We start from the raw sequence: 18368 nt of genomic DNA, 5'->3' as shown, positions 1-18368 counted from the left end.
TTCCCAATCTTCAAATGTTCAACAAAACTGACATTTAAAAAAGTCACAGTGGAATGACCCAATACACTTAAGTGTTTTGTTGCCAGACTTAATTGTTCCAATCCTTCATGAGACTTTAGCTGGAGATGTGCATCTTTCACTAAATGAATACTTAAAAAAAAATGTAAGTGAAAACAGGAGAAAATGTTTCATCCTTAAAGCTAAATCAGAAGCAGAGATTAAATTCTAGCAGCATCCAATTACAGCGTCCAGCCGTCCGGTTCTTTGCTCCTCTACAGTGTCACACTGATCCTGCAAGCCCACGGTGGACAGGCCATATCACTGACAAAACACTTTAGAAAGAGGAAGGAAATGAATTTGCCTGTTAATTTCGATGGAAAAAGGAAGAAATACTCGGTTACCAATAGCAACCATCTAAATGGGCGTTAATGGGTTTATGTGGATGGAGGGAACTCATGCAGGTGATCCTTTCATTAGAAACCTGAACCTGCAGCACAAACAGGATCAGCAGTGTGGAGTCACACACACACACACGCACGCTTGCACTCATGCACAATCACACACACTGTCACACACTTGCACACACATACACAATCACACACATACACACAATCACAAACGCACTCACACACACCCACACACACACTCATACACAATCACACGCACTCACTCATGCACACACACACATACACACGCTCTTGCAGGTGTGTGCACAAATAAGAGCCAGACTGAAGCTGTATGTTTCGGTTCTGTCTTTATTGAAGAGCAGGGATCAGGACAGAGGCAAAAAACAAAAAAACAAAAACAAAAAACAGCTTTGTTTCTCTTCCATCTCCCTGTGCGTGAGTACATAAAGTACCGCTCTCTTCCCAGATCTTCCCTCAATCCGTACACTGACACGGAGTCATAATTAACATTTAATAAATTAAGCAAAATTACACATCTTACATTACAGTGCAAATATTTATCGTTTGCATGATCTGTTCTCTTATTGCACAAATTTAAGTTCCAGTGTGTAAACAGAAAAAAAAAAAAAAGAAAGATTCAATTAAAGTAAAGCAAATCAATACACTTGAAAAGGGGACTTGTTGCTGATGATGAAATATTGACCACTGAGCTTTTTAAGAACAAACATTAACAGTCACATGAGGTGAAGAGATTGCAGCCAGGAGAAGAAGAAGAAGAAAAAAAAGCAGATTTCGAGCCAGAAATGAAAAACATGCAGCTTCTACGACTCTCACGATCTCTTAAACTTTACGAATCTTTCATTGGAGCCTTTAATAAAAGCGGCTCCGAAATCTTACAGCATCCTGCTACGTGTCGCACAGAAGAACGATGGGTCCATTACATGCTGTTAGAGAACAGACCAGAACAGAGAACATAAATACTGACAGATCTTTTTGTAGTTATTGTTTTTTTTTTTTTGTTTATTTGTGTGATTTGCTGATATTTGTAGTTATTAGTGAATGACATCAGACAATACAGTCACGTATACCATAAGGTCACGTTATATAGCGAGTGATAGATGCAGTATTATGAAGGTTAATCCGACGTGAGACTACGAGGTTCTACAGCAAGGTCCTTACTGCCGCTCTCACGTCTGTAAGCATTTACATCAGACACGAGGAGACACGGAGAGTACGGGATATGTTCTGGGGGTTTTTATTATGCATCTGAGGAAATGCAGCTCACCTGTGGTCGCCTCTGTACGTGTGTGTATACATACATACATACATACATACATACATACATACATATATATATATATATATATATATATATATATATATATATATATATATATATATATATATATATATATATATATATATATATATATATATATATACATACATACATACACACACACACCAAACTTAAGGCTCCACCCACATGTCTATAGCATAGCTGTAGCTACTATAGATACTATAGCCAACATAGCTCCATTGTGGGTGTAGAATAAAGATATTAAGCTGCAAATAATAAATTAGAGACTAATAAAACCTCATGGGTTAGCTGTGAAACACAGAGTCTAAACAGGAACAGCGTTAGAAAAGTTCCCGAGCAACGGTTTTAATTACAGGAAACCGTCTAAAGCAGAAGCCGAAACAAAACATCACCAGTTAAGCGATCAGTCGAGTGGTAAAGATTTTTTTTTTCCCTAAATCATGAAAATGTCAAACCAGGAAAAGCATGTGTAAAAAAAAAAAAAAAAAAAACACACATTGCTTAGTGCTTTATTCCTCTTATACCAAGGCAAATGTTTTGAATTTATTAAATAACACAAAATACGCTCTCTTTTTTTTATATCCATTTGTAGGTACATTTCATGTTCTGGAAAGTCGGCAAAATGTCGCTTCTGTGATAGCAGCTATAAACAGTGTTTCCCTCAGCAGTCTCTCTTTATTCTCTCTCTTTCAACTTAATAAGACGAAATGAATCTCATGTTACTGAGAAACCGTTACAAAGAAGTGTAAACTCCTCCGGAAGAACTTAAAAGTTCCAGCTTCACCTCTGACCGATACAAAGTGACTCCTAACACGCAGAGACGTCTGGACCATTAAAATATCGACGACGTCACGCTTTTTCTCCTCGGTGGAGTGTGCGCTGTAGACGTCCCTGCGGATGAGCCGTTACTATGACGACCATGACGTTTTACAACAAGTGCATTAAGATAAATTCCGAGAAAATGCATCGACACCTTCCGAATCGAGAATTAAACAGCAGCATGGTGTGAGGAAAGTGAAAAATTATTTCACAACCACAGAATGGCAAACCAGGATCTAATCTGAGTACCGAAGCCTAACAAACACTACACAGCAGTTTAAAAAAAATTATAAATCAACATTCATTCGATTCAGTTCAAGAAAGCTCTTCCCTTTCAGTGCTGAAGTGCTTCCATAAAGCAGTTACGCTTGTTTGTTTGTTGTGTTTATGTTTATCGTGTGTGTGTGTGTGTGCGTTTTAACGTGTGTTCTCACGGGGAGCTCATTTTCTTCCACTTAGATCAGCATACACCATCTACACACACTTCAGGCCACTTCACCTCATTAAGATAGAGTAGAACGTCAAGTCCTCGCTCTGGAAGGAGATTCTGAGTGTGTGTGTGTGTGTGTGTGTGTGTGTGTGTGTGGGGGACAGCAGTGTAGTGCAGTGTTTTGGACGTGGGGTTCTCCCACAGCAGGATGAGAGGATTTAATCTGCGCTCGCTGAAGCACACTGAGAGGCGTCTCTGTACTCCTGAGTTTCAGTCATTAGAAAAAAATCATGAGTGCTCCTCACTGAGCTAACACACACCACAGCTGGTGTTCATCTGAACTGCGTTTCGTCCTCAGATGTTGGAGGTCAGACGCCGGATTCAGACTCTCATCTACTACAGAAGCGTTTTTAAGTGAGAGAAGAAATGAAAAGCCATGTCATAGAATCAGATCACAATTTGTCAAAGAACACTTTTTTATCTGTTATAGTTACATTAATGAATAAGCTGTGTGTGTGTGTGTGTTGCTGTGGTGTATAAATAACACACTCATAACATTGTGAAGTACTCCAGGAAGCTCAACTAAATAAAATCTTGCATAGAACGCTTGGTAGTTGTGTGTATTATGTGTGTGTGTGTGTTGCATGTGTAAGACATTTTCTAATAAATGAATCATTACACTAACGTCACTGAGCTACAGGAGCAGATTATATGTTTAGTGTATTATATAAAGCTTGTAAAGATGAAGGGATAGTAATTCATTTTTTGCGAGCACGGCTTTGTGTAAGCGTCACTGCACATCACTCCTGCAGCTCTTATTCATAATCCAGTCAGAATATAGTCTTATTCATGATGAAACTTAGCTATAATCCTGGGTGTGGTCTATTCCAGGCTGACCCTCAGGGTTTGACTGACTGACTGCAACACCATCTCACACACACACACACACACACACAACCTCACACACTTACCCTTACCCTCACACACACACTCACCCTCAGATACACTCATCCTCTCACATACACACTCACCCACTCTCACACAGTCACCTTCTAACACACACACACACCCTCCCACATACACACTCACCCTCACACACACACTCACCCTTACACATACACACTCACCCTCACACACACACTCACGCTCCCACATACACACTCGCCCTTACACACACACTCACCCTCCCACATACACACTCACCCTCCCACATACACACTCGCCCTCCCACATACACACACACACTCACCCTCACACACACACTCACCCTCAGATACACTCATCCTCTCACATACACACTCACCCACTCTCACACAGTCACCTTCTAACATACACACTCACCCCCCCACATACATACCCGCCCTTACACACACACACTCACCCTCCCACATACACACTCACCCTTACACATACACACTCACCCTCACACACACACTCACCCTCCCACATACACACTCGCCCTTACACACACACTCACCCTCCCACATACACACTCACCCTCCCACATACACACTCACCCTCCCACATACACACTCGCCCTCCCACATACACACTCGCCCTCTCACATACACACTCGCCCTTACACATACACACTCACCCTCACACACACACTCACCCTCCCACATACACACTCGCTCTTACACACACACTCACCCTCTCACATACACACTCACCCTCCCACATACACACTCGCCCTTACACATACACACTCACCCTCCCACATACACACTCGCCCTTACACACACACTCACCCTCTCACATACACACTCACCCTTACACATACACACTCACCCTCCCACATACACACTCGCCCTTACACACACACTCACCCTCTCACATACACACTCACCCTCCCACATACACACTCGCCCTTACACACACACTCACCCTCTCACATACACACTCACCCTTACACATACACACTCACCCTCACACACACACTCACCCTCCCACATACACACTCGCCCTTACACACACACTCACCCTCTCACATACACACTCACCCTCCCACATACACACTCACCCTCACACACACACTCACCCTCCCACATACACACTCACCCTCACACACACACTCACCCTCTCACATACACACTCACCCTCACACACACACTCACCCTCCCACATACACACTCGCCCTTACACATACACACTCGCCCTCCCACATACACACTCGCCCTTACACATACACACTCACCCTCCCACATACACACTCGCCCTTACACATACACACTCACCCTCACACTCACACTCACCCTCTCACATACACACTCGCCCTTACACACACACTCACCCTCTCACATACACACTCACCCTCCCACATACACACTCACCCTCACACACACACTCACCCTCCCACATACACACTCACCCTCACACACACACTCACCCTCTCACATACACACTCACCCTCACACACACACTCACCCTCCCACATACACACTCGCCCTTACACATACACACTCACCCTCCCACATACACACTCACCCTCCCACATACACACTCACCCTCCCACATACACACTCGCCCTTACACATACACACTCACCCTCACACACACACTCACCCTCTCACATACACACTCACCCTCTCACATACACACTCGCTCTTACACACACACTCACCCTCTCACATACACACTCACCCTCCCACATACACACTCACCCTCACACACACACTCACCCTCCCACATACACACTCACCCTCACACACACACTCACCCTCTCACATACACACTCACCCTCACACACACACTCACCCTCCCACATACACACTCGCCCTTACACATACACACTCACCCTCCCACATACACACTCGCCCTTACACACACACTCACCCTCACACACACACTCACCCTTACACACACACTCACCCTCTCACACACACTCGCCCTTACACACACACTCGCCCTTACACACTCAACCACTCTCACACACACTCACCCTTACACACACACTCACCCTCTCACATACACACTCGCTCTTACACACACACTCACCCTCTCACATACACACTCACCCTCCCACATACACACTCGCCCTTACACACACACTCACCCTCTCACATACACACTCATCCTCTCACATACACACTCGCCCTTACACACACTCAACCACGCTCACACACACACTCACCCTCTCACATACACACTCGCCCTTACACACACACACTCACCCTCTCACATACACACTCACCCTCTAACATACACACTTACCCTCTAACATACACACTTACCCTCACCCTCTCACACACACCCTCTCACATACACACTCACCCTCTCACATACACACTCACCCTCTAACACACACACTTACCCTCTAACATACACACTTACCCTCACCCTCTCACACACACCCTCTCACACAATGAGGGAGGATCTTTAGGAAGCTCAGAAAATAGCAGGACTTTGTGTCCACTTTGTGTTACTCAGCTCTACTGACATCAACTCTTTCCATTTGGAATAATCTCTCCTGCAGATCAGGGGAAACTTTGTCGTGTTTTGATGAAGACGGTGGACATGTTGGGGTAGATCATGTGCACCACTGAGTAGATTGAAAAGCAACAGAGAGTGAACACACTCACTCGAAACCGAAAAAGAGTGAACATCACTGTCGGGGGACTAGAAAAGTACTGCGCTGATTTACTTATCAGGTACTTATTACAGTAACAGATCGCAGCGTGTCTCTGTCCTCCTCGCCTCGGAGGAACGGGCGCATGTGATCAAAACAGGAAAAACGTATGCTGTTCTTTTTAAAGGGCAACATGGGACGAGTTCACACAGCTCTAACAGAACGGACATCTACACAACTACACAAGGAGCTCACTGTCAGTTTAATTAAAAGAAATAGACAAAAAAAAAGCCCATCAAACTACCAGCTGTTCGATCGGTCAGCAGGTTTATGACGACGCTTTTAGTGTTTAGTAATATGGAAAATATTAAGCTCTTATAGATTGTCGTTATTATCTTGTTTCTGATGGTCAGAATGGAGCGCTCAGGTCAAATGTTCACTCCAATTTAAATTTATTAGCATTGTGAGGATTTAAAGGCAATGAAGGGATTGTCGATAGCCTTTCAAAAATATAATGCACTGAATAGAGAGGATTTTTACCCAAGGCTTGTAAGAGTGTGTTCAGATTTCACCGGGGACAGACAATGGGACTGAACAGGCTTTTTTTTGGGGGGGGAATCTGTTTCATCACTCAGAGGAAAGTGCTATCTGCCCTACATCAGCTCACTACAGCACAATACAGATGATAGTGTTATTGTGATTGGCAGGTGATAGAGTAAAAGCCCCTCCTATTCACACAGCACAGCCATTTACACTCTCCACATCACCGGGATTTGAATTTTTGATCTCTCTGTTAGTGACTTTTATATTTATTATTATTATTTTTTTACTTTACATCAGTAGTTTTTTCTGGTGAACTGCTAATGCACTGAGAACACAGAGATCTGCCCTGAACTGTGTGTTTTAAGTTTAAAGCCTGGGCAGATCAAACACTTCGGGTACTGTTTGATAAAATAAATACAAGCTCAGAGATCAGCAGCCTTTCAGAGCTGGTAACCTGGCTGAGGGGAGCACGTGGAGTGTGGAGCCTGATGCCCTGAGCAGCGCTGTAGAGGAAGAGGAGGAGAACAAGAAGACAGAGGAGGAGAAGCAGAGCGGAGCAATGGGGAAGGGTTAATGGCTCTTTGGCTTAGGGAGGCGAGAGTTACAGGCGTTGGACGCATCTTGAGAACGGATGGAGCTGATCTCCTCGTCTCTAGGAGCCGAGATCGTTCGGATGCCCGAGCTGAGTGTTGATGGGATTAGACTGGACTGTGATGCTAAGCTGATGCAGGGTAGGCCACGGGATGGAGGGGGCAGATGTCTGGTCCTGGACGGACCACTGAAACCCAGGTGAGCACCAAATGCACCTCGCACTCCTCGTCCTAAGCCGACCTGCTCGCCTCCTCTGGATTTCATGGGAACAGGTGCTTTCCTGTCTCTGCTGAATGTGTGATGGTCACCGGGTTCTTGATTCGTCCTCCTCAGCTGGACGTAGTTACTGACGTGAGCCCTGGGGCTGCGTGACTCATCCATTCGGAGACGGGTATTTAGGAGGAGGATTAGATTATCTGAGTTCAGAGTGCTGGAGGATAAAGAGGCAGCAGCGGCACTAACAGCAGGCGCAGCCGTGGACACAGATGAGGGAAGCGTGGCATTACTGGTGGCAGAAACGGGGAAAACTACAGTGCAGGCCTGGGGCTTCAGTGGACCATCACCAGGCTGGCCGTCCATGCGGTCACTGCGGGCCTCTGAGCGGGCTGGGCGTGATGCTCTTTCCAACTTGTTGTGCTCGCTGGCTGAGGGCTGGGAAGGCTGTAGTATCTGAGGCTAAAAGAGGTAAAAAAAAAAAAAAACCAAAAAAAAAAAACAATTATTATAAATAAGTGATTTTCTAACAGGTCAATTGTGCCACTGCATATTCCAGGATATAAAAACAAAAAAAGGTGTTTTTATGTTTAAGTCCCTGTATCTTTAAGACAGAATGTGTGGTGAAAGAATCTATTTTCCAAAGATAAAGATAAACCCCACCCGAGTCTAATCTAAACATTACCTTAGCAAAGAGGTTAAGTAAGAAGCATAACTCTGGCATGTTTGTTACGCTAGCCTAGCCTGAGGCACCACACCTCAGATTGCTCCTGGGCTGTGGGACGTTTGTTGCGACGTTTGTCCCCAAATATGAAACAACAAATTATTTGTGCCTACAGCACCAAGAGGCTCAAACAAAAAGCTCTAAAATGCTACTTTCAACTTCAGTGAAACTTTTAAGAAGAAGAACCGTCCACAAAATGACTTCCCTTGAGCGATGTTGGCAGGGCTGAGGAAAACTCAACAGCGCTGCAATTATTAGTAGTGATGTGGCTTCCACACAAGGCTACGAGGTCACAATCAAAGCTCTGCACGCAGCGTTCAGCACATCAGCCCACCTCTTCAGCTGGCACGTTAAGAATAAGGCAGCGAGTTTCAATTTTGACAGGTTCACAGACCGAGCAAATCAACAGAGGGGTGAGAGAAAGCCAGAAAGAAGGCTGGTGCCATGAACAGAGCCACTTATACAAGGATTACACAAGCAGTAGTCAGGAGCAGACCACATACACTGGCATGAGTCCGTCTGTCATGAGTGCCTCAAAGAGAATTATTCTGTGTGATGCTCTCGTCGGTAGTGGACGGCTCTCTGGGTGCTATTGTGGAGTGGAGCTTTTGATGTGGGTTCTGCTTTCACACAGCCTTTCTTTAAGATCCGCTTGATGTCCAAACTGACCCCGTTTCACTCTCGACTACACTGGGAGATATTAGAGCATGAAATGGAACTGAGCTGAATGTTATCATATTGAGATCTTACTGGACTGGTGGACAAGTCAGGCTGAGGTTTCTGGCTTCAAGCTCCCAAGTTGCAGGAGGCCAGACGGAGCAGACTGAGCTCACTAACAACGAGAAGTGAAATTTTCTGGCTCACAGCACCACCTGCTGGTATTGCCTCCTTTTTTCTTCATGATAATCAACATGGTAGTACTTTCAGGATGCACGCTGCATCGATTGCTCTCACCTCCCTCTCCACCTGTCAATATTTGCCTCTGGACTAAGGCTAGGACCTTACAAAATACATTTCTATTTATAGCCACAAATTCAAAAAGTCAGAGAGGGACGAAAGCGGTTGTCCACACGGCACAGTGTGACCCACAGTGAGACTCTTCACAGAAAGCTTTCACTTTGAGGAAAGAAGAGGCAAAGAAGAGGCAACGACCTCATAGTGGCACTTTGTAAATAATTTATGATGTATTGTCAGGGTTTAGGACCCAGAAGTGGACAAACTGTGACACACACGAGAGAGAAAGAGAGAGTGAGAGAGAGAGAGAGAGAGAGAGAGAGAGTGAGAGAGAGATGACATAAAAGCATGAAGACAACTTGGAAGGATGCACAAAAAAGCCATAAAAGGGGAAACGGCACATAGAAGGAAGCGAGTATTCAAAAAGACAACATTCGACCTGCCTCAATATCCAGAACTCCAAATATAACAAATCATCCATCGGGGATATTCAGAGCCACACCCACCTGACAGGCACGCAGGGTGACTGCCTCCGAATCTCCATTTAATTCAATGCTATACAAACTGACTGTGAAAACATCTGAATAATGAAGCACAGTCTCTCTGGAAATTTCCACTCACAATTTAAATAATAATTAGAATAAGAATACAAACGCAGCATCGAGTCCCTGTTCACGTCTGGACCGAGGCACTGATGCATGAATAAAGCTTGAGCAGAAAGGATTTTAACGTGACGGTCATGTTCCGTCGAGGTCATGCATGAGACACAGAGCTTATCACACTGCCCTCATCGTTAATACACAGAGAAATGACATGAGGGCACTGGGGTGAGAACAGAACGTCTCTCAGGTAGAACCATTAACTCTCTAACAAGCGTTAGATCTGAACATCTCTTCGCTGACCATTGTTACAATACACTTCACTTGAATAACCCTAGATAATAATATAATGCGTGTGAACAGGACATGAAATTAATAAAATTCGCCCAGACAATCCTGCTTAGTGTGGGTTAAAAGGGAACTTCCAGAGAAATTGCAGTTTTACTCTTTGCAATTATCATGGATATTTTTAGCTCTTAGATATCAAGAATCAATATTAATACACAAATCTCACCATCTCCTGATACTCGGAGCATTAGTGTTAGAGTGTTGGTGTCAGGATTAAAAAACGTGAGAGTACAAGAAAGACAAGGCACAGACTGAGAGAGAATGAGCGAGAGAGAGAGAGAGAGAGACAGACATTGAGACTGGGAGAGAGAGACAGACATTGAGACTGGGAGAGAGAGACAGACATTGAGACTGAGAAAGAGAGACAGACATTGAGACTGAGAAAGAGAGACAGACATTGAGACTGGGAGAGAGAGACAGACATTGAGACTGGGAGAGAGAGACAGACATTGAGACTGGGAAAGAGAAACAGACATTGAGACTAGGAAAGAGAGACAGACAAATTGACAGACAGATAGAGAGAGAGACAGATAAGTGGGATGAGGGAGTGGGTATTTTAGAGTAAAGTACTGTACCACGCTGTATCTGTGAAGTAATGCACTAACTCCTCCACTCCTGAGCCAGGGGCAATGTGGGAGAGGCAGAGGGAGAGACAAGGAGAGGAAAACTCCGTCAGTCTCACACACACACACGCACGCACACACACGCACACACACACACACACACACGCACACACACACACACGCACACACACATCAAAACCTTAGTATTTAGCAGGGCTCAGCATCGCTCACAGAGCCAGAGGCTTCATGCACTTCATGCCAGCGCGTAAAACACAAACAAGCATCAAAACAGATGGAGAGAAAGAGGCCGAGTTTAACCAGCCGCTTACATCACCTCAGAGCTCCAATGGAGTGTGTGGGAAGATCTAGCACACTGAGATAATGTGTGTATGCAACAGCATGTGTGTGTGTGAGAGTGTATTTGGCCATAGGGAACACTGTTCAATCCTCACAGTAAGAATCGTACACGTCTTGAAATCATTTTAATGTGTGTCCATGCTACTGCTGTCTGTCTCTTACACATGAAGACACACACAATTTATAATAAATCTGTGTGTGTGTGTGTGTGTGTGTGTGTGTATCAGCTCCTTCTGTCTCACAGCATGTTAATCTTTAATCTAGTATTGGACAGAGGAGGAGGATGTGAGATTTTATTCATTTCTCCAATCAGTATTTTATAAAAGCTGTCATGGCTGGCATTTTTGCCAGTAAAATCTGGTGAGAGATGATAAAAGATTTGCTTATTTCCTGACAAATCAGGTCTGATCACAGGTGATAATGAAAGGTTTAGGACTGATCCAGCTGTGTAATTGTGAGGGAGAGAGAGGGAGAGAGAGAGAGAGAGGTAGAGAAGAGAAGCTAGAGAGGAGGAGGTAATGTGTCTCAGTGAGCATGAGAATAAAATAAAAGTAAAATCATCATCACTGCAGTATAATCAGATGTGTGTGTCCTCACACGGAGCTGAGACCATGACACACCAAGAGATACACGGAAAGGTGGAAAGGCATGAGAGGAAGAGAGGGAGCAGGCAGGCGTGGTCGTGTGTGCGAGTGGACACAGGATGATCCACAGGGTGACGCAGGCATGTGGGGGGGGTATTTTAGGAACGGGGCAGATGCAGGGGCAGTTTGGTGAGAGGGTTTGAGACAGACTCACTCCGTTTGTGGTGGAGCGGGACACACACACGGCCAGTCCCCTGCTGCATCCGCCTTGGAGAGAGAGGGGGAGGAGGAGGAAGAGGAAGAATATCCTGTACAAAGATACAGAGAGATACCTACTGACCCACTATCTCTCTCTCTCTCTATCTCTGTCTATCTCTCTCTTTCACACACACACACACACACACACACCTCTCACAGGGTCTGCTTTCTCCAGTCAAATGTATTACTTCCTGTTGTCACTTCGGTTATAGCAGCTATAAACAGTGTTTCCCTCACCAGTCTTTCTTTATTCTCTCTCTTATATAACTTAAGACAAAAAAAAAATCTCAGCTTGTCATGTTCCTGAGAAACCGCAAAGAAGTGTAAACTCCTCTGTGCTGAAGATGTGGGAAAACTAAGTTCCAGCTTTACCTCTGACTGATACTAAGCACTGACACCTTCCACACATCTTAAATAAATAAACATCTCCTTTTAGAACAATCATATTAACAATCACACACGTTTATGTGGAATTTCTGCTGTATGAGTCCCTGTGAATTAGCTGTTACTATAGAAACTATAACAAACTATAACTCATTCTTAGAACGTAACACTTCCATAAGATTCCCCAAATTAGTTATGGTTCATTTTCCATGGGCCTGAACTTTCTCTACAGTGACTAAAAAGAAGGCATTACTTAATAATAATAATAATTCATATGAAAGAGTGGAGAACATGGAGAAAGGTTATCTGCTCAAATGACACCAAAATGAACCTTTTACTACACAATATTGCCAAAAGTTTTGGGACACCCCTCCAAATCATTGAATTCAGGTGTTGTTTTTCAGTTTTCCTTTGATGCTTCAGCGTACCAAGACATTTTGGACAATTTCATGCTCCCAACTTTGTGGGAACAGTTTGGGGATGACCCCTTCCTGTTCCAATATGACTGTACACCAGTGGACAAAGCAAGGTCCATAAAGACATGGATGACAGAGTCTGGTGTGGAGGAACTTCACAGAGTCCTGACCTCAACCTTTGGGATGAATTAGAGTGGAGACTGTGCGCTAGACCTTCTCGTCCAGCATCGGTGTCTGACCTCACAAATGCACTTCTAGAGCAATGGTCAAAAATTCGCATAAACACACTCCTAAACCTTATGAAAAAGCCTTCCCAGAAGAGCTGAAGCTGTTATAGCTGCAAAGGGTGGGACAACTCCATATTACATTCATGTCCATGTAAAAGCAGATGTCCTAGTTTTGGTCTGACTGGCATTGTCCACTCTAATTCATCCCAAAGGTGTTCTATCAGGTTGAAATCAGGACAGTCAAGTTCCCCCACCCCAAACTCTCTCATCCATGTCTTTATGGACCTTGCTTTGTGTACTGGTGTGCAGTCATGTTGGAACAGGAATGTTCCCATCTCCAAACTGTTCCCACAAAGTTGGGAGCATAAAATTGTCCAAAATGTCTTGGTATGCTGAAGCATTAAGAGTTCCTTTCACTGGAACTAAGGGACCAAACCCTGAAAAACCCAAGTGTCCCAAAACGTTTGGCAACATAGTGTATATTATGGAAGCAACAAATGTCTTGATGAATTATTGTTTGCATTATATTTTTTAAAAATATTAAATGAAGCAGATTCCAGTTCAGGTTGTAAACACTATATAAAATGTGGAAAAGTTCAAGGTGGGTGAATATCTATACACAGTGCTGTATTTCAGCTCCATCTCAATACTCAGTCTGACACACCGGCAGAGTTCAGGCAGTGGAGTAGATTTATTTTAGTGCCAGTGTTTTCATGTGACCTGAAAGACCAATCTGTTCAATTGCCTTTATTAATCCTCTCCTGTGTGTGTGTGTGTATGTGTGTGTGAAATGGCCCGTTAGCTCAGTGATATTGATCGCTTGGTCCTCACTCACGATCTCTCATCATGCAGGTGTTTAATTTGGGTCATGTTGTGTGACGGCTGTTGATGCTGCACCTGTGAGAAATTCTTCCAAGTTGGGATTTTAGTGCAGAATCGAAGCTTCCAAAAAGAAGAGCATTTAAAAATAGCAGTTAATTGTGGAGCCCTAATTATCAGGGTGTACAAACTGAAAGACATAAAATCTGCATGTGTGTGATGTGGTCAAGTGATTCTGGTGCTAATGTGCTGGTTGCTGGAGGATGTGGAGATTTGGAAATGTAGTGTTTAGGAGATGTGGAGTTTAGAAGATGTGGAGATTTGGAGATGTGGAGTCTAGGAGATGTGTAGTTGTGGAGATGTGGAGATTTGGGAAAGTTTGAGATTTGGAAATGTGTGGATTTGGTGATGTGTAGAGTTGGAGATGTGTAGATTTAGAGATTTAGAGATGTGAAGTATTGGAGATGTGAAGTTTTGGAGATTTGGAGATTTTGAGATGTGGAGTTTTGGAGATGTGAAGGATGATGTGTGTGATCAGAGTGTACAGATGAGATGTGGGTAATGAAGGAAATCGTTAACTAAAGAAAACATGCAGCTTAACTTATAATTTAGTTTTACAATAAATGTGTAATGCAGTTGATTTTCACTGTATTTAATCCAGTAAAATCTCCAGTAAGCGCTTTATCCTGGATCAAGGTGGATCTGGAGTCTATCTCAGAAACACTGGGAGCTACTGTTTATAGAACACATATCGAGTTCGGTATTTATTTTGCTGTACATTTTCGTTGATGTAGTTGGCAATTACCTCCTTTAGTAGCTTTAGACTCGCTCTTCATCTCTCTCTCTCTCTCTCTCTCTCTCCATTATTAGCTCATATAGCTGAGGATAAACAGTGGGATGTAAAAAAAAAAAGCAATTTCACCCACTCTCTCACCTCAGCCTAGCATAATGCCTTTCTTCTTCTGCAGCAGAAGATGAATATATAGAACAGTGAGAGAGAGAGAGAGAAACCTGGCCTTGATGTTGCTGTGTAATTCTGTGATTAAACACCACTTGTCTGCTCTGAGACACAGAGCAGATCGCTCATCTTCAGCGCTGCAGTCTCAGAACACACCGATGGACAACTGTGTCCTCAAATCACCTTTCTGTGTTATTGCTGAGATGAGTTCTTTATCTGATACTGACACAGTGCAGAACCGTCTTTAAGAGGAGAAGGAGATGGGGCTCTCAGACACAAGAGAATTATTAGAAGAGTATCAGGTGATAATAAAAACTCCAGACTCCACCAAGCGTCTAGATAAGAAGAACACGAAGAATGGAAATGTTTGTGGAATGTTTTTTTTTTTTTCTTCTAAAACTGGGACATGTCTCAAAAACAAATCTGCTCTTAAAGCTTAAAAGCATGTTTCTTCAGTGATTTGATTTAAAGTGCGGAAGTCCAGCACCGATGTCCGACTGTCCTCTCAAGGTTCCTTCTTCATATTATCTCAGGGAGATTTTCCTCAACATCATCTCTGACTTAAATATAAATTTACATTTAAAATGTATTGAACTGAACTTCATCATGTGCTGTTATGAAACATATAATCAACAATTTGTCCTTTAAATCAGGCCAAATGTCATGAAGCAGCTCATCTACAAACTCAGATATTTGGTTTTGAATATATATTAAGAATTTTAAAAATACACACAGATTTTTAAGAAAGATAAATTGAAGAAAATGAGAAAAAAGAAATATAGTTATAGAAGCAAATATGAAAAACGACTGACCAAAATGTTTCATATTCCATGTGCAGATTGAAATGTCTCCCTGAGGGAAGTGAGGAGGGTTTATGAATAGTGTACTCACAGTCTGTGCTCTCCATGGGGTCTGAGTGCTCTTGTCCTGACGCTCTGGTCTCTGTAGCTCCCCCTGCTGGCAGATGCACGGTGTCACCTCAACAGGAGCTGACTGTTCAACCAGATAAAGAAAACACTGAGGGAAGGAGTCTCCAGTGTCAGCACATTGCAACAGTCATAGGTAATGCTATAAACATTTAAACATTAAAAACAAACTTCAATTTAAATCTAACTACAAATGGATAGGAAACATGATCATAAATATATCTATAAAAAATTGTAACTGTTGGCTAATAGCTGTAGGACGAATAAAAGACTTGGGGACATGTTATAGTTACACATGGAGATTTGAGTGTGTGTGTGTGTGTGTGTATACATGCTGCTCTAATAGCTGGCAGCAGCAGTGAGGATTTTGGAGAACACACACTTATTTCCCAAAAAATAACAGCAGTTCAAGAAGACAAATTAACCCTAACATGAAAAACAGCAGCAGTCGAGCAGAAACGGTGGGGATGCAGTGAACAGAGAGATCATCACAGACATGCTCAGGGGAGGTGGGCAAGGGAGGGAGAGAGAGAGAGAGAGAGAGAGAGAGAGAGAGAGAGAGAGAAAGAGACATTGGGGGTTAAACAAACGCCCCCACACACACACCCTCACACCCCCCAATTCCCCAACACACACACACACACACACATCTTCCTTCACGTTCACTTCAGTTAACGATTTTCTTCTTTACCCACAAAGCCGTGCTGATAGTGTTGCAGAGGGATTTAGCCCTTACTTTATCTCTGGCTACAGAGTGATGCAGCGGCACTTTAGTCCTTTACTTTGTCCTCTCTCACCCCCTCATCTGTACACTCACATGCAGTACAGTCAGATCTCATGTGTTTCAGTGAAATGAATTATCATCATCAGGAGGTTGAACCATGCACATTGTGCTGCACCTGCATTATCCTCATGTCAGAAATACGCACTTAAGTACACAATGAAGTAAATAACTCATGTTTAGGAGTTTGCTCGTTCATTGGAATTGTGAGAAATGAAGCTAAGTACCAGCTGTTGAGTGAGTTTAGAAATCAGGACGTCTTTCCCTCGAAGTTCTTCTCTTAACTTCTGTACCTCTTTCAACAGCTCATCCACCTGGAACATCAATGAGATGATCAGAACACACACACACACACACAAACAGATCTCCTCCTGTACCAGTGTGCATTGATCAGAAATGGTTTAATACTGAGTCAACCAGTGTTAGTGAGAAAGTGACTCTGTTCTGAATCGACTCACTGCAGGAAATGAATCAAACACGTGGTGTGCTGAACTTAACTCTGGATTAGTTTTTTTTAACTTCTCCCATCTCTGTACAGCAAGGAATGAAAGAGTTGTATTATGACAGGGGTCTCCAACACATCGCTCGCATGCTACCAGTATGACCCACTTCTGAGTAGCTCGCCTAATGTTTCATAGAATTTGTACAAAATTGATCAAATCAAATTAACTCAATAAACCTGTTTAAATTTCATCCCAATCAATCACACTGTACACCGATCAGCCATAACATTATGAGCAGTGACAGGTGAAGTGAATAACACTGATGATCTCCTCATCATGGCATCTGTTAGTGGGTGGGATATATTAGGCAGCAAGTGAACATTTTGTCCTCAAAGTTGATGTGTTAGAAGCAGGAAAAATGGACAAGAGTAAGGATTGAGCAAGTTTTACAAGGGCCAGATTGTGATGGCTAGACAACTGGATCAGAGCATCTCCAAAACTGCAGCTATTTTGGGGTGTTCCTGGTCTGCAGTGGTCAGTATCTATCTAAAAAGTGGTCCAAGGAAGGAACAGTGACAGGGTCATAGGCGGCCAAGGCTCACTGATACATGTGGGGAGTAAAGGCTGGCCCGTGTGATCCGATCCAACAGACAAGCTACTGTTGCTCAAATTGCTGAAGAGGTTAATGTTGGTTCTGATAGAAAGGTGTCAGAATACACAGTGCATCACAGTTTGTCATGTATGGGGCTGCACAGCCGCAGACCAGTCAGGGTGCCCAGTGCTGACCCCCGTGCAATAATATAGTAAGAGCACCTTCATTTTGTCAAACAGCTCTCAGAGGGGAAAAAGGTTGGAGACCTCTATATTATTTTTTACATTTTTAGTCTTAAACACACCTCAGGTAATATTTATTTTGCTTTATTGTTTAATTATGTGCAATGTGAGACCAAACCCAAAAGCAAATAAATCAAAAGAATTAAATTTACTCATACTCTGATTCAGGCGAGTCGCTGACTAACAGGTGTGAAAGCGCAGTCGGTGTTTGAAGCTGTGATGTTTTTATTCACACCAAAAAACTCTGCCAGCTTGTGTAACTTGTACTGTAATCCGAGTCTGATGAGTGGAGATGAGTTGT

General features: G+C 43.4%; 1 protein-coding gene across 4 annotated transcripts in view; it reads right to left on the bottom strand.

Annotated features, from left to right (window-relative positions):
• Positions 1-737: 737 nt before the first annotated feature.
• ccser2b (coiled-coil serine-rich protein 2b) overlaps positions 738-18368 on the bottom strand; it is a 61791-nt gene continuing 44160 nt past the window's right edge. For 2 of the 4 annotated variants that reach the window (XM_058406087.1, XM_058406088.1), the window contains exons 8-10: positions 17018-17104; positions 15975-16076; positions 738-8354 (exon numbers count right to left, since the gene is read on the bottom strand). In XM_058406087.1, the coding sequence (XP_058262070.1) occupies positions 7659-8354; positions 15975-16076; positions 17018-17104 (885 nt within the window). In that variant the 3' untranslated portion in view covers positions 738-7658. Of the gene's footprint in view, positions 8355-11092; positions 11133-12235; positions 12330-15974; positions 16077-17017; positions 17105-18368 lie in introns of all 4 variants that reach the window. The other 2 variants (XM_058406089.1, XM_058406090.1) reach the window with 2 other exon arrangements.

Source organism: Hemibagrus wyckioides, linkage group LG13 (assembly GCF_019097595.1).
Source record: "Hemibagrus wyckioides isolate EC202008001 linkage group LG13, SWU_Hwy_1.0, whole genome shotgun sequence".
NCBI lineage: Eukaryota > Metazoa > Chordata > Actinopteri > Siluriformes > Bagridae > Hemibagrus > Hemibagrus wyckioides.
Note: the sequence above shows the minus strand (reverse complement) of the source record. Positions and strands in the feature narration are given on the sequence as shown.